Raw genomic sequence first — 21,946 nt, forward strand, 5'->3', positions numbered from 1 at the left:
TTTGCATGTAGCTGTCCAATTTTCCCAGCACCATTTATTGAAGAGACTGTGTTTTTTCCACCAATGTTTTTTCCTGCTTTATCAAAGATTAGTTGCCCAAAGAGCCGAGGGTCCATTTCTGGGTTCTCTGTTCTGTTCCATTGGTCTATGTGTCTGTTTTTGTGCCAGTACCATGCTGTCTTTGTGATCACAGCTTTGTAGTACAGCTCAAAATCCGGCATTGTGATGCCCCCAGCTTTGTTTTTCCTTTTCAACAGTTCCTTGGCGATTCGGGGCCTTTTCTGGTTCCATAAGCAAATTTAAGGACTATTTGTTCCAGTTCTTTGAAAAATGTCATCGGTATTTTGATCTGGATAGCATTGAAAGTGTAGATTACTCTGGGTAGCAAGGACATTTTAACTATGTTAATTCTTCCAGTCCATGAGCATGGAATATTTTTCCATCTTTTTGTGTCTTCTTCAAAGTCTTTCAAGAGTGATTTATAGTTTCTAGAATATAGATCCTTTACGTCTCTGGTTAAGTTAATTCCAAGGTAACGTATGGTTTTTGGTGCTATTGTAAATAGGATGGATTCCCTAATTTCTCTTTCTTCAGTCTCATTATTCGTGTATAGAAATGCATCTGATTTCTGAGCATTGATTTTGTATCCCGCCACATTACTGAATTGCTCTATAACTTCTAATAGTTTGGGAGTGGATTCTTTTGGGTTTTCCATATAGAGTATCATGTCATCTGCAAAGAGAGACATTTTGACTTCTTCTTTGCCGATTTGGATACCTTTTATCCCTTTTTGTTGTCTGATTGCTGTTGCAAGGACTTCTAAGTACTGTGTTGAATAATCGTGGCGAGAGTGGGCATCCTTGTCGTGTTCCTGATCTTAAGGGAAAGGCTTCCAGCTTTTCCCCATTGAGAATGATATTTGCTGTAGGCTTTTCATAGATGGTTTGTATGAGATTGAGGAATGTACCCTCTACCTCTACACTCTGAAGGGTTTTAATCAGGAAAGGATGCTGTATTTTGTCAAATGCTTTTTCTGCATCTATTGAGAGAATCATATAATTTTTGGATTTTTCCTTCTGGATAAAATCTAAGACACTGATTGATTTGCGATTGTTGAACCACCCTTGCATCCTAGGGATGAATCCCACTTGGTCATGATGGATAATCCTTTTAATGTACTGTTGGATTCTATTAGCCAGGATCTTGTTGAGGATTTTGGCATCCATATTCATTAGGGAAATCGGTCTGTAATTCTCCTTTTTGATGGGGTCTTTGCCTGGTTTGGGGATCAAGGTAATATTGGCCTCATAGAATGAGTTTGGTAGCTTTCCTTCTGATTCTATTTTTTGAAATAGCTTTAGGAGAATAGGTATTATTTCTTCTTTGAATGTTTGGTAGAATTCCCCAGGAAAACCGTCCGGGCCTGGAGTTTTGTTTTTTGGAAGGTTGTTTATCACTGTTTCAATCTCTTCATAATTAATTGGCCTGTTTAAAAAATCAATTTCTTCCTGTTTCAGTCTTGGTAGTTTATAGGTTTCCAGGAAGTCCTCCATCTCTTCCAGATTGCTTAATTTATTGGCATAAAGCTGTTGATAAAAGTTTCTAATAATCCTTCCAATTTCATTGGTGTTGGTTGTGACCTCTCCTTTTTCATTCATAGTTTTATTAATTTGGGACCTTTCTCTATTCTTTTGGATAAGTCTTGCCAGTTGTCTGTCATCTTTATTAATTCTCTCAAAGAACCAGCTTCTAGTTCTGTTGATCTGCTCTACTGTACTCCTGGTTTCTAATTCATTGATTTCTGCTCTAATGTTGGTCAGCTGCTTCCTCGTGCGTGGATTAGGCCTGTCCCTCTGTTGCTGTTCCAGCTTCTTGAGGTGAGAATATAAAAACTGCATTTTAGATTTTTCTCTTCTTTTGAGTGAGGCTTGGATGGCTATGTATTTTCCCCTTAGGACTGCCTTTGCAGTATCCCATAGGTTTTGGACCGTTGTGTTTTCATTCTCGTTGGTCTCCATAAATTGTTTAAATTGATTTTTGATTTCCTGGTTTATCGAATCATTCCTGAGCAGGATGGTTCTTAGTCTCTAAGTGTTTGAGTTTCTTCCAAATTTTTCCTTGTGGTTGAGTTCCAATTTCAAAGCATTGTGGTCTGAGAATATGCAGGGAATAATTTCAGTCTTTTGGTATTGATTGAGACTTGTTTTGTGACCCAGAACATGGTCTATTCTTGAGAATGTTCCATGGGCATTAGAATAGAATGAGTATTCTTTGGTTCTGGGGTGTAGTGTTCTGTATATATCTATGAGGTCCAACTCGTCGAGTATGGCATTCAAAGCCCTTGTTTCTTTGTCAATTTTCTGCATGGGTGCTCTGTCTGTTTCTGATAGTGGAGTGTTGGGGTCCACTACTATTAACGTATTTTTATCTATATGTCTCTTTATTCTGGTTAAGAGTTGCCTTGTGTATCTTGCTGCTCCCCTGCTGGGGGCATATATATTTATAATTGTCATATCCACTTGTTGGATACATCCTTTAAGAATAATATAGTGCCCTTCTGTGTCTCTAACTATAGTCTTTAGTTTAAAATCCAATCTGTCTGATACAAGAATTGCTACCCCAGCTTTCTTTTGAGGTCCATTGGCGTGAAAGATGGTATTCCATCCCTTTACTTTCAGTCTGAATGTATCTTTAGGTTCAAAATGAGTCTCTTGTAGACAGCAAATGGATGGGTCATGTCTTTTTATCCAGTCTGCAACCCTGTGGCATTTTATGGGAGCATTTAGGCCATTTTACATTGAGACTGATTATTGAGAGAGATGATTTTAATGATGCTATGTTGCCAGTAAAGTCTTTGTTTCTATAGATTGTGACTTTCTGTTCTGTATCACTCTTGGGGCCTTTTTACTTTTATAGAACCCCCCTTAATATCTCTTGTAGGGCTGGTTTCGTGGTTACGAAATTGGTCAATGACTGGCGATTCTGGAAGGTCTTTATTTCTCCATCAATTCTGAATGACAGCCTTGCTGGATAAAGGATCCTTGGCTGCATGTTTTTCTCTGAAAGAGCTTTAAAAATGCCCCCCCCCCAACCCTTTCTCTCATTCCAGGTCTGTGTAGACAGGTCTGACGTAATTCTGATACCTTTGCCTTGGTACGTGAGAAATTTCTTTGCCCTGGCTGCTTTCAATACTGTATCCTTGGATCTAATATTTGCGAATTGCACTATGACGTGACGTGGCGTAGGTTTGTCGTGGTTGAGCTTGGGAGGGGTCCTCTCTGCCTCTCGGACACGAATGTTTGTTTCCTTTGCTAGATTAGGGAAGTTTTCAGCCAGTTTGTTCAAATATCTCTTCTAGACCTCTGTTTTTCTCCACCCCCTCGGGGATGCTGATGATTCTGACATTGGAACATTTCATTGAGTCAGTAATCTCCCGTAACCTACATTCATGAGAATGGATTTTTTTGAGTCCAGATTCTATTTTAGCTTTCTCTTCTACTAACCCATCCTCCAATTCGCTGATACGTTCTTCTGCCTCTTTCACCCTGGCCGTCAGAGCCTCTAGTTTTGACTGTATTTGGCTCATAGAATTTTTAATTTCTGCCAGATTCGCTCTCTCTTCCGCCCTTAGAGATTCTATATTCTCATTAACATTTTCGTTAATACTTTTTTCAAGTCTACACATCATCTTGACCATTGTTACTCTGAACTCCATTTCTGATAATTTGGTTATATCCATATCCATTAGTTCTGTGGCAGAGGCCACAGACTCGTTGTCTTTTCTTTGCTGGGGGGGATTTCTCCTTCTCGTCATTCTGATGAGAGGTTGCGGGGTTGTCCAGAGCCCAAATTATTGACTGGGACCCAGGCCGTGCGCCCTTGTTTTATAGGGATCTTAGCAATGTGGGCTTCTTGAATTTTCAGCCTGCCTTCTGGGGGAGGGGCCTGCCGCGCCGATACTCAGGCAACCCTGTTTGGGTAGAGTCTCCGTGTCCCCTGGGAGTGGAGATGGGGATGGGCACACTGTGAGCCGGTATTTCCAGGCTTTTGTTCTCTGGCGGCTTTCCCTGGCGGTTTGCTGTGCCTCTTCTGAGAGTCAGAGCAGCAATAGCCGAATTTCAGCCTCTGTCTCAGAACAGAGGGATCGCGGACCGTTCTCCACTGATGTTTTTAACTGTTTCTGTTGGTGCTGCTCAACCCTGCAGCGTCCCGGGATGTGCGCCCCACACCCGGCATCCCAGCCCTCACTTCCAGGGCTGGCGCGTCTCTGTCCTTTGTGTTTCTAACACCGCCAGCCGCCAGCTGCCCCGCGCGCTCCCGGAGCTCCGTTTCAGTCTAGTGGAGCGCGTTCCCTGGCTCACGGTCTCAGTCTGCTCTCTCTGCTCTCTCGAGGGTGCTGATCCACGAGTCCGCCCGCTCCCGGTGCAGGTGGCTACCGCTTCCCGGCACCCAAACCCTGCGGCTCCCTCCCCCTTCCGTTTATCTTCCTATATCTGTGCGCAGTTTCACGGCTCCCCGCTTCGTACCTCAATACTCAGCGCTGGAGATGTTCATTTGTAGAGATCCAGATGTATCTTCCTGCGTCTCATGGTGATTCCGTGGATGTTCAGGCTGGTCTGGTACCTATCCAACTCGACTCAGGGGACCGGCTGAAAAAGGGGTCCCCTACTCCTCCGCCATCTTAACTCCTCCGGATGTATTCTTTTCTGCTGAGAACTTTTGACCCTGACAACTCCCTTCTTTTTTTTTTTTTTTAAAGATTTTATTTATTTATTCAACAGAGATAGAGACAGCCAGCGAGAGAGGGAACACAAGCAGGGGGAGTGGGAGAGGAAGAAGCAAGCTCATAGCGGAGGAGCCTGATGTGGGGCTCGATCCCAGAACGCCGGGATCACGCCCTGAGCTGAAGGCAGACGCTTAACCGCTGTGCCACCCAGGCGCCCCATGACAACTCTCTTCTTTATAGAAAACGCTGCCTGCTTCCCAGAGAACACAGGGATCATCAAACTGGGGAAGCACCTTTACCTCCTCTTATTCTTTCCAATGCTTTCCAATTCTTTCCCCTTTTCTTCCTCTCAGTTGGCTGAGGGGCAAAAGCATAAAAGATCCTTTAGAACTGGCGTTGGGGAATGCGTATATAAACAGGCCCAGGAGGGCACGGTTGGTAGAAGTACAAGGTGGTATAATCTCTTTTCAAAAGGCAAGATAGCAATAGTTGTTACAGTGTAAAATGTACCAACCCTTTGATCTGGAAAGCTCACTTCTAGGAATATGTCTTCCAGAGCTGTTCACAAAAGTACGAACAGTTAAACATAGATGACTGTTCTTAGCCGCAGTATACGTAAGTGAAAAGCAAACTGGGAACTAATTTAAAAATTGCAAAACGTTCATAATAACAGTACATAGATGATACCAAGGATGTGTGTTTTGATGTGGAAAATGTTCAGAAGTTGCTTAAGTAATTTTGAGCCCTTCTTTGTTGAGTAAAGAAACGTGTGCTGAAAACTCGTGTAATCATGTTTTGCCAGTCCTGATACTATGTTTTCATCATTTGTCACATGGTTGCCTGAAGTTCATCCTCTAGTTCTTTGTTCAGAAAGGTTCATTCAGCTGTATTCCCAAAGTTCCCGTGAAAATATTTTTGGTTTCATACATGAACAGTGGTTAACTGACTACAGTGTTCTTAGGGCCACCTTTTTGTTTCTAAAGCCATTTTAACCAGTGCTTTCTTTCACCTGCTGTGTTGTACCTCTTTGCCAGATGGTCCACTTCCACTGACTTATTCCCTCTTTTCAACCAAGGAAGCATTAGTTCCATTTTTTGCTTGACTCATTTCCCTGTATCTTCTACGAGTAGTCCCTGCTTGCCTCTCCTCATCTGGGTTTTCTAAGGATAATCTCACATTTTCTTGCAGAGGATTCTGGTTTCTTCCCTGGGTGGCCCCCAGTATGGTGAGAACAAGTTTCAATGAGTTTTTGGCACTTACAGGCTGAGGACACTAATTCTGTGTCTCCCTCCAGGTTACCAACATTAAGAAGACACTCAAAGCCACCGCCTCCTCCTCGGCTCAGGAGATGGAGCAACAGTTGGCTGAACGGGAGTGTCCCCCTCATGCTGAGCAGAGGCAGCCCACCAAGAAGATGTCCAAAGTGAAAGGTCTGGTCTCCAGCCGCCACTAGGGCCGGCTGGGGCAGCTGGCACTCACCAGGCCTGGGTCAGGTGGGGAGGGGACACCAAGGGCCTATTTCCTCCCCTGTCTACCTTCAGTGAGTTCCAGACCTGCCCGTCCCCTTACCAGCGCCTCCCACCCTGTTGGTACTGTTCCAGAAGAACCGTTCATCCTTTCTTCACCCACTCCCTCCTCCCCCAGTTGTTCCTTCAGACTCAGGGGCTCCACTGATGCCATCCCATCAGGGTCAGACACTGCCCAGCTTCCCTCCAGGAGGTTCTTGTCTTTGTTTAAGGGCTTGTCTCCCTCCTAGTTTTTCTTTTGCTCCATGTCATTTTGTCAGGCTGGTCGTAAGCCGGAGGCAGCTTTAGCCGGCCCACAGGGATGACTGCGAAGGAGGCTCCTCTCTGAGGGAGGAGGAGGGTGTGCCTTCTCCAGCCCCGTGTCCCACAGTACCCACGCTGGTGCAGGTGATCTCTAGCCAGGTATCAAATGCTGTGTTTTCCCTCTCCTGCCTTATCCCTTGTTGGCAGCTCCGATCAGGCCACGGAGGGATGTGATGCTGGGCTATGTTTACTAAACCTGCGGGTTTTCAGCCTCTTAAGCCCAGCTCCAATCTCTCGTTAGTTGGGAGCACTGGGTTGACTAACCTCTGGTATCTGCGCACCAGTGGAGGGTGCTGCGGGTCTGCTGGGTGGCAGAAGTTCCTTCCGGTTTGGTGTTCTTTGCTGGCCACGCTTCCTGCTGCCCCCTGACTACTCAGACTGGTTTTCAGTGTGAAGGCCCCAGCTGCCGCCTGGGCCTGTCTGCCGACACTTGCTCTCCCAAGATCTTTTATCTCTCCCAGCGATGTACGAGCTGGGGATGGTAGTGCCGAGGGCCCTCTGTCTGGTGAAGGACCTGCTGCTGCTTCTGTCTCTCTCTTTCCACCCCTCCTTGGCTGATGACCCAGAGCCCTCTGATGATGGCATTCTCCTGGCAAGAGAAAAGGACTTGACTAGCCTTTCTGAACTTGAACAGTTTCAGGTTATATTTTAATTTTTTTTTTTTTGTACAGGTTCTGATTTAATACATTTCAACATGCCTTTTTTCCCCCTCGTGTCAATATTTGTTATAAACTAATCGCCGGGGATTTTTCACCTGGTTGGAGGGCGACGTGTGTGGTTTGTGTGTGTGTGTTGTTTTTTTTAAGGGGAGGTGGAGGTCCTGGACTGATTAAAGTTCAATGGGAGAAAAAGCACATTTTAGAACAAAAAATAAAAGTGTAGATTTAATGTATGTGATTGTGGAGTGCGGGGTTGTGTAGCTGGTGGATCTGGAGGGTCTGGGATTAGGGTGGTTCAGGGAAAATGTGACACTCTTTCAGTTCCATGGTTAAAAAATGGGTTTCTCCTTTTTCCAAACTGTCCAGCAGGTGTTGACTGTTGATTGAATGTCAGCAAAGTATTGTTTCCCTTTTCACCTGGTCCCTGTGCCCATATAACCTTATGCCCAACTGGAGAGTTTAATTCCCAAAGTATGTTTCATGAAACCCCTTGACATATTCTCTGTGGAAAAGGGGTTTTGTTGTTAAATAAATTTCACACATCCCACATCCCATATCCTCATTGGAAATTCATTTTAAGTTCTCGAAAAGGCCTGGGTGAGGAAGCCGATTCCCACACTGATTTCACCACCGAATTCTTCTTGGTACTGTCTAGTAGAACGCACTTGGAGGAATTTTTGGAAATATCTGTTTCTCAAAAACACCTCCCAGCTGTACTTTCTAGACCCAAAACAGGTACTCTCACTCTTGGCAAGTGGTGTTTCATCCTTATCTTTCCCACTGGGGAGCAGACTAGGAAGTGTGGCTTGACTTGTGTGAAATGTGTGACCACTTGTTTGGATGCCCCAGGGCCCTGAGGAGCTCTAGGTTCATCTTCTTTATGGTTCTGCTGCTTGCTTCCTTAGAAATACTAAGTACACATTTGTGAAGTGCTCTGTAAAGTGTCTTCACGTATAATAAGCAACTGAATCCCGTCCACTCAAACAGTCTCCTCAGGCTGTAGGGGTAAGTATTACTACAGTTCTCCTCACTTTACATATGAGAAAAGGGGACTCAGAAACTCCAAGTAGCCTGATGATAAGTGGCAAACAGACTCCTGGCTCATACATCATGCCATCTCCTCTGTGTTACAGTCTCATTTAGAGTCGACTCCCCAAGTGCTTGCTTAAGCAGCACATATACTAAAATGAGTCTCCTCCCCAGACGGACCTTTGGTGTCCTTTTATCTGCTTGTTCCTCTGAGGGCTCATCTTGCTTTTAACTGACACCCAACACACCACAACCTCTGCTTCCCAAACCCGCTTAGGCACTTAAGGAAGCAGAGGGGATGGGGGTGGGGCTCCAGGAATCGTGGGAACAGCTGGGATGTTCATTGCTCTGTTGGGTTCCCCATCTGCCATGCTCTGATGGCTGGGCTTAGGTCTGAACTATGCATAGGTGTTTTATTCACAGTGTTCAGAAGTGGTGTCCTCATCAAGAGGGCAACCTCTTAGGAAGGAGACACTGCAACATTAAGCAGCATTAGCTCCGTAACGGTACTTCCAGCCACCTTCTTTAAGCTGTTTGCTTCCTGAAGTCTTCTGGTCTCTACTGTCCAAATGAGAGGCATTCTGGTTCCTACGTGGGTAACATTAGGGAGGTACTCTAAGCCCCCAAAGCAGGCTGTTCTTGTATTCCAAATCTGAGATGACCACCATCAGTAGGATTTCCCTCTTACCCCATACTTTTGAGTTATAGAAAATGGGATGGTGACCAAGGATTCTAAGATGATTAACATCTTGTGATATACTACATATTTGCTGCTTTCTCTGATATGTTGGGTTTCTGGAAACCAAATCATGTTCCAGTTCTTATAATTAGAGTCATTATTCTAACAGCCTGAGACTTCACTTTTTTTTTTTTATTTTAGAGAGAGAGAGTGAGAGAGCACAAATGGGGGGGAAGGTCAGAGGGAGAAGTAGGCTTCCCATGAGGCAGGGAGGACCCGATGTGGGACTTGATCCCAGAACTCTGGGATCATGACCTGAGCCAAAGGCAGTTGCCCAACCAACTGAGCCACCCAGACACCCTCAAACACTTTTTTGAAATGCAACAATTGGGGCGCCTGGGTGGCTCAGTGAGTTAAGCGTCTGCCTTCGGCTCAGGTCATGATCTTGGGGTCCGGGGATCAAGTCCTGCATCAGGCTCCCTGCTCAGTGGGGAGTCTACTTCTCCCTCTGCCCCTCCCCCCTGCTCCTCTCTCGCTCGCTCGCTCACTTCCTCTCTCACAAATATATAAAAAAAAACTTCTTGGGGCGCCTGGGTGGCATAGCGGTTAAGCGTCTGCCTTTGGCTCAGGGCGTGATCCCGGTGTTATGGGATCGAGTCCCACATCAGGCTCCTCCGCTATGAGCCTGCTTCTTCCTCTCCCACTCCCCCTGCTTGTGTTCCCTCTCTCGCTGGCTGTCTCTCTCTGTCAAATAAGTAAAATCTTTTAAAAAAAAAAAATCTTCTTAAAAAAAAAAATGCAACAATTGATTGCTTTTTACTGGACCTGAAGGGCTGTCATATATGTATTTGAATTTCAAGTATAGCATACTTTGATCATTCTGTGATCGTACCTGTGTCTTCCTGGGGATTTTGCATACGGCCATGAGCATTTGATTGCTTCAGTAAGTCTTTTCTTATAGTTATGCTTGAGATTTACAGATTTAAATCTATTTTTTTTAAAGGTTTTATTTATTTATTTGACAGACAGCCAGCGAGAGAGGAACACGAGCAGGGGGAGTGGGAGAGGAAGAAGCAGGCTTCCCAGCAGAGCAGGGAGCTTGATGTGGGGCTTGATCCCAGCACACTGGGATCACGCCCTGAGCCAAAGGCAGACGCTTAATGACTGAGCCACCCAGGCACCCCTGAAATCTATTTTTTTATTATAAATTTCACTTTGCATCTCCATTACATTACTCTGAGGATGTTAAACGGATCTTTTAAACTTTTGTCGTTAGGCAGGTTTTCTGTGACTTGACCTCACGACAGTAAAGGTGTAGTAACTAAGTATTCATTATAAAAAGGGAATGTTGCGGGGCACCTGGGTGGCACAGTGGTTAAGCGTCTGCCTTCGGCTCGGGGCGTGATCCCGGTGTTATGGGATCGAACCCCACATCAGGCTCTTCTGCTATGAGCCTGCTTCTTCCTCTCCCACTCCCCCTGCTTGTGTTCCCTCTCTAGCTGGCTGTCTTTATCTCTGTCAAATAAATAAATAGAATCTTAAAAAAAAAAAGGGGAATGTTGGGTCATTTTGGGATGAGAACTGTTGTTCTTAGTTAAAACTCACAAGGAAGTAAGTGATGGAGAAGGGGAAAGATAGGGTGTAGCCCAATTCTTCTTGGGGTCATTTATATCTGTCCTTACATTGCTTTTCCCTAGCCAGACCCTAGTATGGATTCATCTGTTTTTTTTTTTTTTTTTTTTTAAGGTTTTATTTATTTGTCAGAGAGCACGAGCAGGAGGAGGGGCAAAGAGCCTGAGATCATGACCTGAGCTGAAGGCAGACGCTTAATCGACTGAGCCATCCAGGTTTCCCCAGAGACATCTAGTTACTTACTTTCCAGATTTTCAAGTCACAGGAAATGGGTGAAACCATGGAGTGAATCATAGAACCTGTGGAGAACATACATAAGTAAAATAGGAAGGTCACAATGGAACTCTGGCAAACACCTCCAGCTGGACTCAAAAAGAGGAGAGATGCCCCTGAAGAAATTTTATTTTTATGTATTTATCTATTTTCAAAGATCTATTTATTTGACAGAAGGAGCAGCAGGAGGGGCAGAGAGGTGGGGCGGGGAGAGAGGATCCCAAGCAGACTTCCTGCTGAGCTTGGAGCCCAAAGTGGTGCTCCATCCCACTACCATGAGATCATGACCTGAACCGAAATTAAGAGTCGGATGCTCAACTGACTGAGCCACCCAGGTGCCCCATAATTCTAATTTTTGTTTTCTTAAAAAAAAAAAAATTATTAAGTAGGCTCCATGCCCAACGTGGGGCTTGGAATCATCACCCTGAGATCAAGTCTTATGCCCTACCAACTGAGTCAGTCAGGTGCCTCTTGCCCCTAAAGAAATTTTAGAATGGGCAGAGAAACACAAGGAAAATGTGAAGAGATTGGGAACTCCTATAGCAGCTCATACTGCTGCTGGAGAGGTCCCACTGCTGCAGGGTGGTGCCACTACTCGTCTGTTGTCTCTAAACGCGACGGGGGTTCTCAGGGCTGTGGGGCCATCCCATCGTCTGTCCGGAGGCAGCTCGTGCTCACTGCCTACAGTCAGTCTAGTTTCACCGTCCTCTCAAAGCAGTGTACCCCATCACCCTTCACTTGGCGGATGACTATTTTCCTGCTTTGTAGTGAAAAGAACACTAGGTTTTCTCCACCTGTGGAATCATCTGGTTCCAGCCTCGCCTGCTTTGTTCCTAACACAGTGGAAAAGATATACTTCCTTCTGTGTGAGTAATTCGTCACCTGAGCCACGTGGATCTGCCTCTCCTGTCCCCAGAGTTTTCTTTTTTTTTTTCCTGAAGATTTTATTTATTTATTTATTTATTTATTTATTTATTTGACAGAGAGGCAGTGAGAGGGAATGCAAGCAGGGGGAGTGGGAGAGGGAGAAGCAGGCTTCACACAGAGCAGGGAGCCCAATGCGGGTCTTGATCCCAGAACGCTGGCAGACGCCTAACGACTGAGCCACCCAAGCCCCCTCCCAGAGTGTTTTTTTTTTTTTGAAGATTTTATTTATTCGACAGAGAGAGAGACACCAGCAAGAGAGGGAACACAAGCAGGGGGAGTGGGAGAGGAAGAAGCAGGTTTCCCGTGGAGGAGCTTGATGTAGGACTGGTTCCCAGAACGCCGGGATCACCCCCTGAGCCGAAGGCAGACGCTTAACGACTGAGCCACCCAGGTGCCCCCTCGCCAGAGTTTTCTATTTCTGTCACCTCTCCTCTAATGGCTGTGTGTGTTAAATTGTGTACTTTAAGTCTCCCTGAACCTGATGTCCAGAGCCACCACCTTTTTCTTTTTGAACAATCAGGGTCTAGGGTTGTCTACCATTCTGTCTCTGCTTGCTTCCTTATACCTAAATTGTTTGCCGCATGACTCCTATTGATCACCACCTGGTGATTTTCTTGTCAGGGAGACCACTCCAACTCACTAATCCTGTCGGTCTTTATCTGCCTTCATCTTTTTTTGTTTTTTAAAGATTGATTGATTGATTTTAGAGAGAGAGAATCTAAAGCAGTCTCTGCACTAAGCATAGAGCCCTACACGGGGCTCAGTATCATGACCTGAGCTGAAATCAAGAGGCCCCATGCTTATCCGACTGCCGCCACTCAGGCGCCCCATCTGCCTTCATCTTTGTGTTACAGTTGGCACTGTCGAGCGCACTTACTTCAGTGTTCTTTTAGTTTCCATGGCCCCAATCTCTAGATGTGCCTTGTGTTCCCCTGCCTCTTCTAAAATTTCTTCAGGGGCATCTCTTCTTTTAGAGTCTTAGTTGTAGGCATTTGCTGGGGTTTCATCATGACCTCCTTTTTTTTTTTTTCTTTTAAAGATTTTATTTGTTTGAGAGAGAGAGCACACTAGCAGGAGGAGGGGTAGAGAGAGGGAGAAATAGACTCCCCACCGAGCAAGGGGGCCTGATGAGGGACTCATCCCAGGACCCTGGGATCATGACCTGAGCTGAAGGTTTAACTGACTGAGCCACTCAGGCACCCCTATGGTGTGACCTTCTTATTTTATTCCTATACATTTTCCATAGGTTCTGTGATTCACTCCCATGGTTCCACTTCTATTCGTTACACCCAAATCTCTGTCTCCACTCATTCTGCCAACATGTGTAGCCAGCAGCTGAGGCCGGCGTCTCTCTGTGCCATTTCCGCGTTCTACTCGGGTAGTACATGGTGCCCACCAGTCGCCAAGTGTACTGTTTCGTAGGGCTGGCATAACAAAATACCACAGACTAGGGGCCTAAACAAATTTATTTCCGCACAGTTCTGGAGGCTGGAGGTGCAAAGGTGTTGGCAAACTTGATGTCTCCTGAGGCCTCTCTCCGGGGCTGGCAGATGGTCACCTTCTCGCTGGGGCCTCATATGGCCTTTCCTGTGTGTGTGCGTATCCCTGGTGTCTGTCTCTTCTTAAAAGGATTATGGTCATACTGGGTTAGAAACCCACTTTTATGACTTCATTTAACCTTAATTACCTCTTTAAAACCTGTCCCCAAGTACAGTCACATTAGGGTTAGGCACACGCATTTTGGGAGAACATAAATTTCAGCCTCTCCGTGCTTCCGTGCTATGTGGCAGCAGCCTTTCCTGCCATCAGTCCAGCCTTCCACTGCCTCCCTGATGATCCTTCAAGCAGTCCTGCACTACAGTGGCTTCCCCTCTATCAAGTATTTGGTCTTGAGAAGCCCGTTGGGCCGTGGACTCAGACCCTGTCACAGGTCCCTCCCCTTCTCACTCCATATTCTCCAGTCTCCCTGAACTTCCGTGGTTCAGAAAGCGCCGTGGCCATCCGCACCATCGGACCTCTTTACCTTCCTGCAGTTCGCTCTGTCGGGGTTTCCTCCCTCCCCTTCCCCATGTCCACCTGGCAAGTGCACATCCATGAAAGCTCCCATTGCCAGGGATAACCCCCAGCTGTACCATTTGGTATCCTACACTTTTTTCTGTGTTCCCACCTATTTCTTGCATTACAGTCCTTTGTCACTTATTTGCCCCCCCCGCCCGACTGTGAGCTTTTTGAGAGCAGGGACTGTGCTCCCTTCTTATGCCTCCATGGTGTTCTGTGGGAAGAAGTCCTCACCCAGCCCAGAAGGCCTGTGCTGGGGGAACTGGCAGAAGTGCAGTCTGGTGCAGGGGTGGGTGGATGGTGGTGCTGTGGTTAGCCAGAGCACCGTTGTGGGGTGCTAGTGGCCCGGAGAACGGCATCCTGTCACTGCCAAAAACCGTTCCGCAGGCTCTTGGCCCCCAGCGTGGAGGCTGCGCCAGTCTGGGCTTGTGCAGGCGGAGCCGCTAGCTCCTGAGCACTTACTGTGTGCTGGGTGCTGGGCTGAGCACTTCTAATGGGAGGCTCACTAGATCCTCACAAGAACTGTAACATAAATACTATGGTAACTCTGATTTTACTACTGGGGAAACAGCTCTGAGTTACTAGGTGCCAGAGCTGGGATTTACATCCAGATCGGACTCAAGCTACATGTGAAATTAGGGCATGGCTATACCTCTGGGAGGCTGGGGGGTGGCCAGGTTCAGGCCCCAGGGCTGAGAATGCAAAGATAGCAAAGAGGCTCTTGCTCTCCCAGGCTGTTCATATTATTCTGTAATTTTTTTTTCTCTTAATATATTTGGAACATCTTTCCATATTTTGGTGGTTTTAAAGTATGTCTACAAATTCATTGGTACTCCTGCCACAAAAGGTAGAACCCGGTTCCCCCTCCCCTTGAATCTGGGCCCATCTAAGTGACACACTTCTGTTGAACAGAATGTGGCAGTGGTGATGCTGAGTGACATGTAAGGCTAGCTTAGGAAAGGTAATACAGCTTCCGCCTAGCTCTTTCTTGGGATGCATGCCTTGGAATTCCTTGGCTTTGCTGAGGGATCTCTCTGCTGGAGAGAGTGCCTGGAGGGGCAGGGACAGGAGTTGGGAGGGATGAAGGGAGAGATGGATGCCCAAAGGGTCTTCACAGTGCAGATGCTACCTGAGAATGAGCAAGCCTTCAGGTAATTCCAGCGACCAGCTTTGAGGCTGGTGCCAAGTGGAGCAGAGACACGCTCTCCCTGCCAAACTGTCCCCACAGATTGCAGACGGGTGAGCAGAATACAGTACAGCTCCTGACTTATGATGAGGTTGTGTCCTGATAGACCCATTGTAAGTTGAAAATATAAATAGAAAATGCATTTAAAACACCTACCAAACACCATAGCTTAGCCTAGCCCACCTTAAGCATGCTGAGAACACTCACATTAGCCTACTGTGCGGCAAAATCATCTGACACAAAGCCCATTTTATAATGAAGCTTTGACTATGTCATGTAATTCATTGGATACAGTACTGAAAGTGACAGACAATGGTGGTGTGTGTCCGTTGTTGAGTCTCCTGGTCATGTGGCTGGCTGGGAGCTGCAGCTCGCTGCTACCGGTCAGCATCACGAGAGGATCTTACTGTGCATTGCTAGCCTGGGAAAAGATCCAAATTAAAAATTTGAAGTATGGGTTCACCAAATGTGTCTTGTTTTGGCATCATTGTAAATTCAAAAAGTTTTCAGTTGAACTATCATGTTGGGTACTGTCTGTAACCGCTGCTATTATTTAAGCTTCCAGCTGGGGGTTGCTTGTTACTCAGCATTAGCTAACTGGAATAGATATCAGCAAGAACAGTGCTGTGCCCTAGTTTTGAATTCCATGATGTAGATGTATCAGTTTGTATAGTCATTGGACAACTGGTCTTCCAGTATTTTATTTATGTGAAAAATATTCCTATTCATGTGGAGGTTTACAGATATGTAACACAGATATCAGCCCTTTGTCTTCAATGGTTGTCACCTTCATCTAGCATTTTGGGATGGTGGGGTATTGTCTCATCCGCCTGGGTCAGTCCCTCTGCACTGTAGCTGGTCTGCGCTGATTTGGCTCCTCTGGGCCTCAGCTCCCTCCCCCTGCTGGCCACCCATGGATCTCCTGGCCTGCCTTCATCCCCATGCTACTGCTCACCCTGGGCCAGCCCTCCCCTGGCCTGGGTTCAGCCCTTCTCTAAATCCCCCTTCTTCAGACTTTCAGTGATCCCCTTGTTTTCCTCATCCCTCTGCGGAGAACTTCGCCTTGCCTACCCGGGTGCAGTGCTGAGGCCTCCTATTCTTGGCTGTTCTCTCTCCACTTTCCTCCTCCCCACCTCTCAAGGAAAAATACAAATTCTCAGCAATAACGAAGACTGCTAACAACTAACATTTACCAAATGACTTTTCTGCTCAGGGCACTGTGCTTGGCACTTTACATGGATCACATAATTCAGTTCTCACATCAACCTTTTGAAACCTGTGTCATTGTCTTTTTTTTAAAGATGATGAAACTGAAGGTCGGAGAGGTGACATGACCTCCCCAAGGTTATACAGCTAGAAAATGATGTGGTCTCTGCTCTCAACAGCTCTATAGAACTACCTCCCTAGATCTCTGTTACAGAAAAGAGTTCCCTAAACTCAACACAGTTCCAAAGTGGATGGCACCTGCTTCTGTTAAAGAGCAATGAGTCACCTTTATTCACCCTCTTGCTTCCAGAGGTGCCTAATGCCCACAGATTCGTTCATTCAACAAGTATTGTTGGTCTACAGTGTGGTAGGCATGTTCTAAGCATTTTGAGGGAACCAGATGATACTTCTGACTTCATGGAGCTTTTGTTCTTGTGGGGAGATAGACAGGAAAGGCCTGAAATGGGTAAAATCTGGCCCCTTTCCATGCTGTGAGCATGGAAAGAAGTGAGGGGACAGGTTTCAAGCAATGAAGACAGCCTCTTGGAGGTCAGCTTCAAAGGAACTACAGGCTTCATTCTAAATTTTTTTTCTTTTAGTTTTAAATTTTGAAATGGCTGCCTATTTGGCTTCTGGGAGAAGAATGAAGACATTTTGCCTGAGAACATGGCAGTATGAAGATTGGCTTCTGGTTATAATTTCTTCACTCAGTTGTTTGTGTCTGATAAATTCTTTAGGAGAAATCCCTAGAGGTGGAATGTTTGAGATTCAGAGTAGTTGGAATTTTTAAAAAGATTTTATTTATTTGAGAGAGAGCGTGTGCACAAGTTGGAGGGGGGGCGGCAAGGCAGAGGGAGAAACAGACTCCCTGTAGAGCATGGAGACCGACACGGGGCTGGATCCCAGGACCCAAAGATCAGGACCTGAGCCAAAGGCAGACACTTAACCAACTGAGCCACCCAGATGCCCCAGAGGAGTTGGAATTTTAAGGTCATTGCTGCATAGAACCAATCTCCCCCAGAAGGGTCTGCTGGCTTACACTCCTCCCAGCTATGCAAGCCAGGGCTTCACCTATTCTTGGCTGGGTGCCTGGGTGCCCAAGCCCTGGGGGGATTCCAGAGGGTGCCCTGCTGGGGTTGAGCACTTTTTGTGTTTGCCTCATTGTGTGACAAGCCCTGGACTGCAGTGGATGTTGCCATTGTTTTCCATTACAGCCAGTCTGATTTGGGGGGAATAGTATCTCTTTGATGTTATAGTTTGCATTTTTTTAATTACCAGTGAGGGTAAATATTTCTTGAATGCTGATTACCCCACTGCATTTCTTTTGTGACTTTCTTGTTCTTGTCCCTGACTCATCTCTCCACTGGGATCATTGTTTTTTTTAAGGATTTGGATTTCTAAGTACTACCCGAAAGTCACCAGCAGAGGGCAGCAGTGCATCAGGGTGCTGAGGAAATGGTGTTGGACCCTGAACCTGAACACTGTTACTTTGGACAAAGGCAGAGCCTGGGTCCTGGGTTGTTGGCATCAATGGACTCAGGGGGAACTTAGAACAGTCAAGGTGGTTAATTTCCTATTCAAATTGAGTTATTCATCTGAAATGGGTGGGTTTGGAACAAGAAGACGACTTTTGAAGGGCCAAGACTGTAGGTCCCAGAGTGGTAAATGAATTCTGTCTGGTAGGAGACATCCAGGAGCCCTTAGACAAGAGCTGTCATTGTGGCACTGTGAGTCCCAGGTTGTTGCCAGAATAAGGGTGTGTGTGTGTGCGTGTGTGTGTGTGCGCACATATGCATGCAAATGCCCTTCCCATCCTCCAGAAAGGTAGGTGAATACATTTGCATATATGCCAGCCTCTCTGTTTGAGCTGCCTTGTTCTGTTCTCCATCTCACTGGGAAATTGAAGCAGCTTAATAGGGAGGGCCTGGTGATGATGCTGAAATGTGGAATCATAAAGGGTGCGGGACTTGTGAATGCTGCCCCAGCCTCCTAACCCCCAGGAGCTAGATGGGCATCAGGGAAATATGAAACCCTGAAATCATGCAGACCTATCAATGCACTTACATACCTTCTTTAAAAAACATTTAATTTTGAGATAATTAGAGATTCTACTGTATAGGTAGTTGCAAAAATAGTAGTGACCTGGTGTACCTTTCACCCAGTTCCGCCCAGTGTTAACGTCTCCTGTAACTTTGGTATACTATCTAAGCCGGGAACTGACATTGGTACAATCCAGGCCTTTTTCAGATGCCATGACCTTTACATGCGCTCGTGTGCGTGTGCAACATTGCTGAGCTGTGTGAGCAGTCCTAGGCCATCATCTTTTGGAATTCTTGTTTTGTGCAAAAAGTATACCCGTATTTGTTGAAGTCACTGTTAGCAGCATTTTCTGTTACTTTCAGCCATAACATTCCTAATATACCTCCAGTCGCAAATGCAGAAAACCTGTTGCAAACTGGCTCAATTTAAAAAAAAAGGAGGAAAAAGGAAGGGGGAATATTGGTTCATGTAATAAAATCCAGAGGAATGACTGAACTGGCCCCCAGAGGTTCAGAATGTCATGAGGAAATTTGCTCCATGGGGCCCCTGGGAGGCTCAGTTGGTTAAGCACCTGACTCTTGGTATGGGCTCAGGTCTTGATCTCTTGGTTTGGGGCTCCACCCTTAGTGGGGAGTCTGAGATTGTTTCCCCCTCCATCTCCCTCCCCCTCTGCTCCTCCCCCTGCTTGTGCACATGTGTACATGGTCTCTCTCTCAAATAAATAAAATCTTTAAAAAAAGGAAACTAGCTCCATTTCTCTGCAACATCCATGGCTCTGCACACTTTTGAGTTCTGGCGTTATTCTCAGGACACCTTCCCTCAAGATCAAGAGAAACTGTGGCAGTCCTAGACTTTTCATCCTCACTGCGCATCACACAGAAGTGAGGGACTGGGGGGATTTCATCACTCCCTACGGCAGTTGTAAGGTTCATTCTAATTAGACCAGCCTGGGTCAAGTGGCCATCCCTCAACCAATCACAGGGCCAAAGGAACGATGTTCAGTGATTGGCTTGTGCCTGGACTCTTAACCCCTCCTTGAACACCTGGAGATAGGGATATTTTACTGGTTTAGTCTAAGCTTAAACTGGAGATGAGGTTATCCTACCCTGACCACATGGGAGAAGGGAGGTGTCTGAAAGGAAATTTGAGGTGGTACCACGAGAGGGAGGAGAAATAGAGGCTGGACAGCAAACCGCAGGGGTCTGCTACCTCCAGCATAGGGTGTTCCTCTCTGGTCCAATCAGCTGTGACTGGGAGGAGAGGACCGTATAGTACAGGCATGTCTACCTGGATGGGGGTGCAGTTCTTGCATAAATGAGGGGACAGCTGGACCACAACAGTGGTTCATGCCTCCGAGACGCTGTTCTGTAGGTCTCTACATGCCTCAGGACTTTAGGCTGGTTGTGACATCTCTAGCCATCCCCACTGGCCAGGGGCCCGGGGGGCCACCTAGGAGACGCTATGGTTGAGACAGGGTCTTGTGTTTCAGCTGCATATGCTAGGAAGTGCATAGGATGTATTTAGATAGGACCCTCCACCCCCACCCCATCCACACGGCCTTCACTGGCTGCCCGTCCTGTCCTCAGGCTGTCCAGTACAGACCTCACTTTCCTGCTGTACTCTTCCCTACCCCCACTATGAAGTCCACCCAATCCAAATGGGCACAGAGGTCTTCAGAGAGACTTTTCTGTGGCTAGGTGGCTTCTCTTGCCTCTTAATATCCAGGCTTATGGAAAAGCTCCACATTTCCCAAAGTGTGCTATTTGTGCCATGGTGTTATGTGACATATGCGTCAATTTTTAACATTCCTTTTTATTTATTTTAATATTTCTTTATTTGGGGTAGAGTGCATGCATGCAGGGGTGCAGGGGGCAGAGGCAGAGGGAGAGAGTCTTAAGCAGACTCTGTGCTCAGTGTGAGCCCACGCATTACTCGATCTCATGATCCTGAGATCATGACCCCAGCCAAAACCAAGAGCTGTCACTTAACTGCACCACCCAGGCACCCCAACATTCCTTTTTAAATAATCTTTTTACTTAAAAAAAATCTTTACTTAAAACTCTTTTGAGATAGAGATACAGAAAAATACACGAAACAAAGGTAGAGCTTAATGAGGTATTATAAGGCAAACGCCCCAAATGCTCTTGTAACCCTAGAGGCGGAATGTTGCAGCCACCCCAGCAGCACCTCCATGTTCCCCATCCAAATCGCAGTCGTGTCACCCCCACCCCACGCCTAGAGTAACCACTACCTAGTTTTTATAGTAATCGCTTCTTTGTGTTTCGTTATAGTTTCTGCATCCAAGTGTGCATCTCTAGAAACTATGGTTCAGTCTTGCCTACTTTTTTCTTTAAAGATTAATTTATTAGAGTGAGAGCGAGCGCACGAGTGGGAGCGGCAGAGAGAGAAGGAGAGACAATCTTAAGCAGAGTCCACGCTGGCTGCGTGCAGAGCCTCACACAGGGCTTGATCTCATGACCCTGAGCCAAAACCAAGAGTCAGAGGCTTAACCGGCTGTGCCATCCAGGCACCCCAGTCTTGCCCACTTTTAAAAATATATCTTTACCTCTCTCTAACCTTCAGAGTCTCCTCTCATCCCTTTCCTTTCCTGCCATTTTATCTGTTGAAGAATCCAGGCCCTTGGCCTGTAGTGGTTCCTACAGTCTGGGTTTGTTTGCTGCCCGGTCATGGGACAGTTCCATACGCTCCGCGGCCCTTTGTATTTGCTGCTCATTGTCAGCTGATCTAGAAGCTTGATCAGACTCAGCTTCTGTCTTTTGGCCAAGACTCTAGGTGGTGATGTGTTCCTTCATCAGGGGCCACGTAATGTCAGGCTGCCTCTCCCTTTGTGGTGTTTGTAGCTATGGATGCTCAGTGCCTAGATTGATTAATTCACTGGGGGTCCAAGAGGGTGACATATATTGTTTTCATTGTGCTATCATTCACATTTTATTGCATATTAATTTTGTCATTCCACACAATTTATAAGTAAATAGGCTTTGAGAAAATGTCTTGAGAGTGTTAAGCAGATGATGGCATCGTTGATGCGACTGTTCCAGTGTTCTACAGGAGGTAATGAAAAGAACCACAGCTGCCGCCACCGCCAAATGATGACATTTTAATTCCATCATTTCTTTTTCATTTATTTGCTGGATTTCTTTATAAACAGATGCTTCCTCTCATCCACCATGAGGTTACCCAGTGGTATAGCTCATGCAGAAGAGGCAGGATAAATGGTTCCTTTATTCCCTGTGTTTGTCAGTTTGCAAAATAATAAGCTGCTTCCTTATTATGCCCTGCAGGTGACCCGTTCATTTTTTCAATATCATCATGAACTCACGGATTTAAATAAATTTGACGAGTTTCAATTTGTTGCAATTATTATGATGCTCAAGGCTCAAATTGTCCTGTCCTTGGCCAGTGGGAACCCCTGTGGGTTGGCTTCTGTGTTCTTTTGACACCATGCTAGTCTACATGTAGCGTATCCACGATGGCTTGTATGCCGTCATTTATGTCAGGATGGTCCAGACTCCTCTTGTACATTTTCTCCTCCGACCTGCTGTCAGTCATTTCTCCATGCAGCCCTGACTTTTAGTGGGATATAGCGTTTTTGTGGCCACAGTGTGGACTCCAGGGATGCTCACTGCTATGAACTGGTCCTTGTTTCCAGGCCTTTTCAATGGACGGAGCTATTAGACATAG

The 21,946-nt window shown here is 46.2% G+C and overlaps 1 protein-coding gene across 8 annotated transcripts in view; it reads left to right on the top strand.

The window, feature by feature from the left end:
- The window catches only part of COPS7B (COP9 signalosome subunit 7B), a 29,235-nt gene extending 21,788 nt beyond the window's left edge, over nt 1-7,447 (top strand). For all 8 annotated transcript variants that reach the window (XM_087864382.1, XM_045794125.2, XM_087864383.1 and 5 more), the window contains one exon: nt 6,021-7,447. In XM_087864382.1, coding sequence (XP_087720508.1) covers nt 6,021-6,179 — 159 coding nt within the window. In that variant the 3' untranslated portion in view covers nt 6,180-7,447. The remainder of the gene's footprint in view (nt 1-6,020) is intronic.
- Nucleotides 7,448-21,946: the final 14,499 nt, after the last annotated feature.

The sequence above is a fragment of the Ursus americanus genome, chromosome 1 (assembly GCF_024610735.1).
Source record: "Ursus americanus isolate L20-20 chromosome 1, mUrsAme1.1.p, whole genome shotgun sequence".
Classification (NCBI taxonomy): domain Eukaryota; kingdom Metazoa; phylum Chordata; class Mammalia; order Carnivora; family Ursidae; genus Ursus; species Ursus americanus.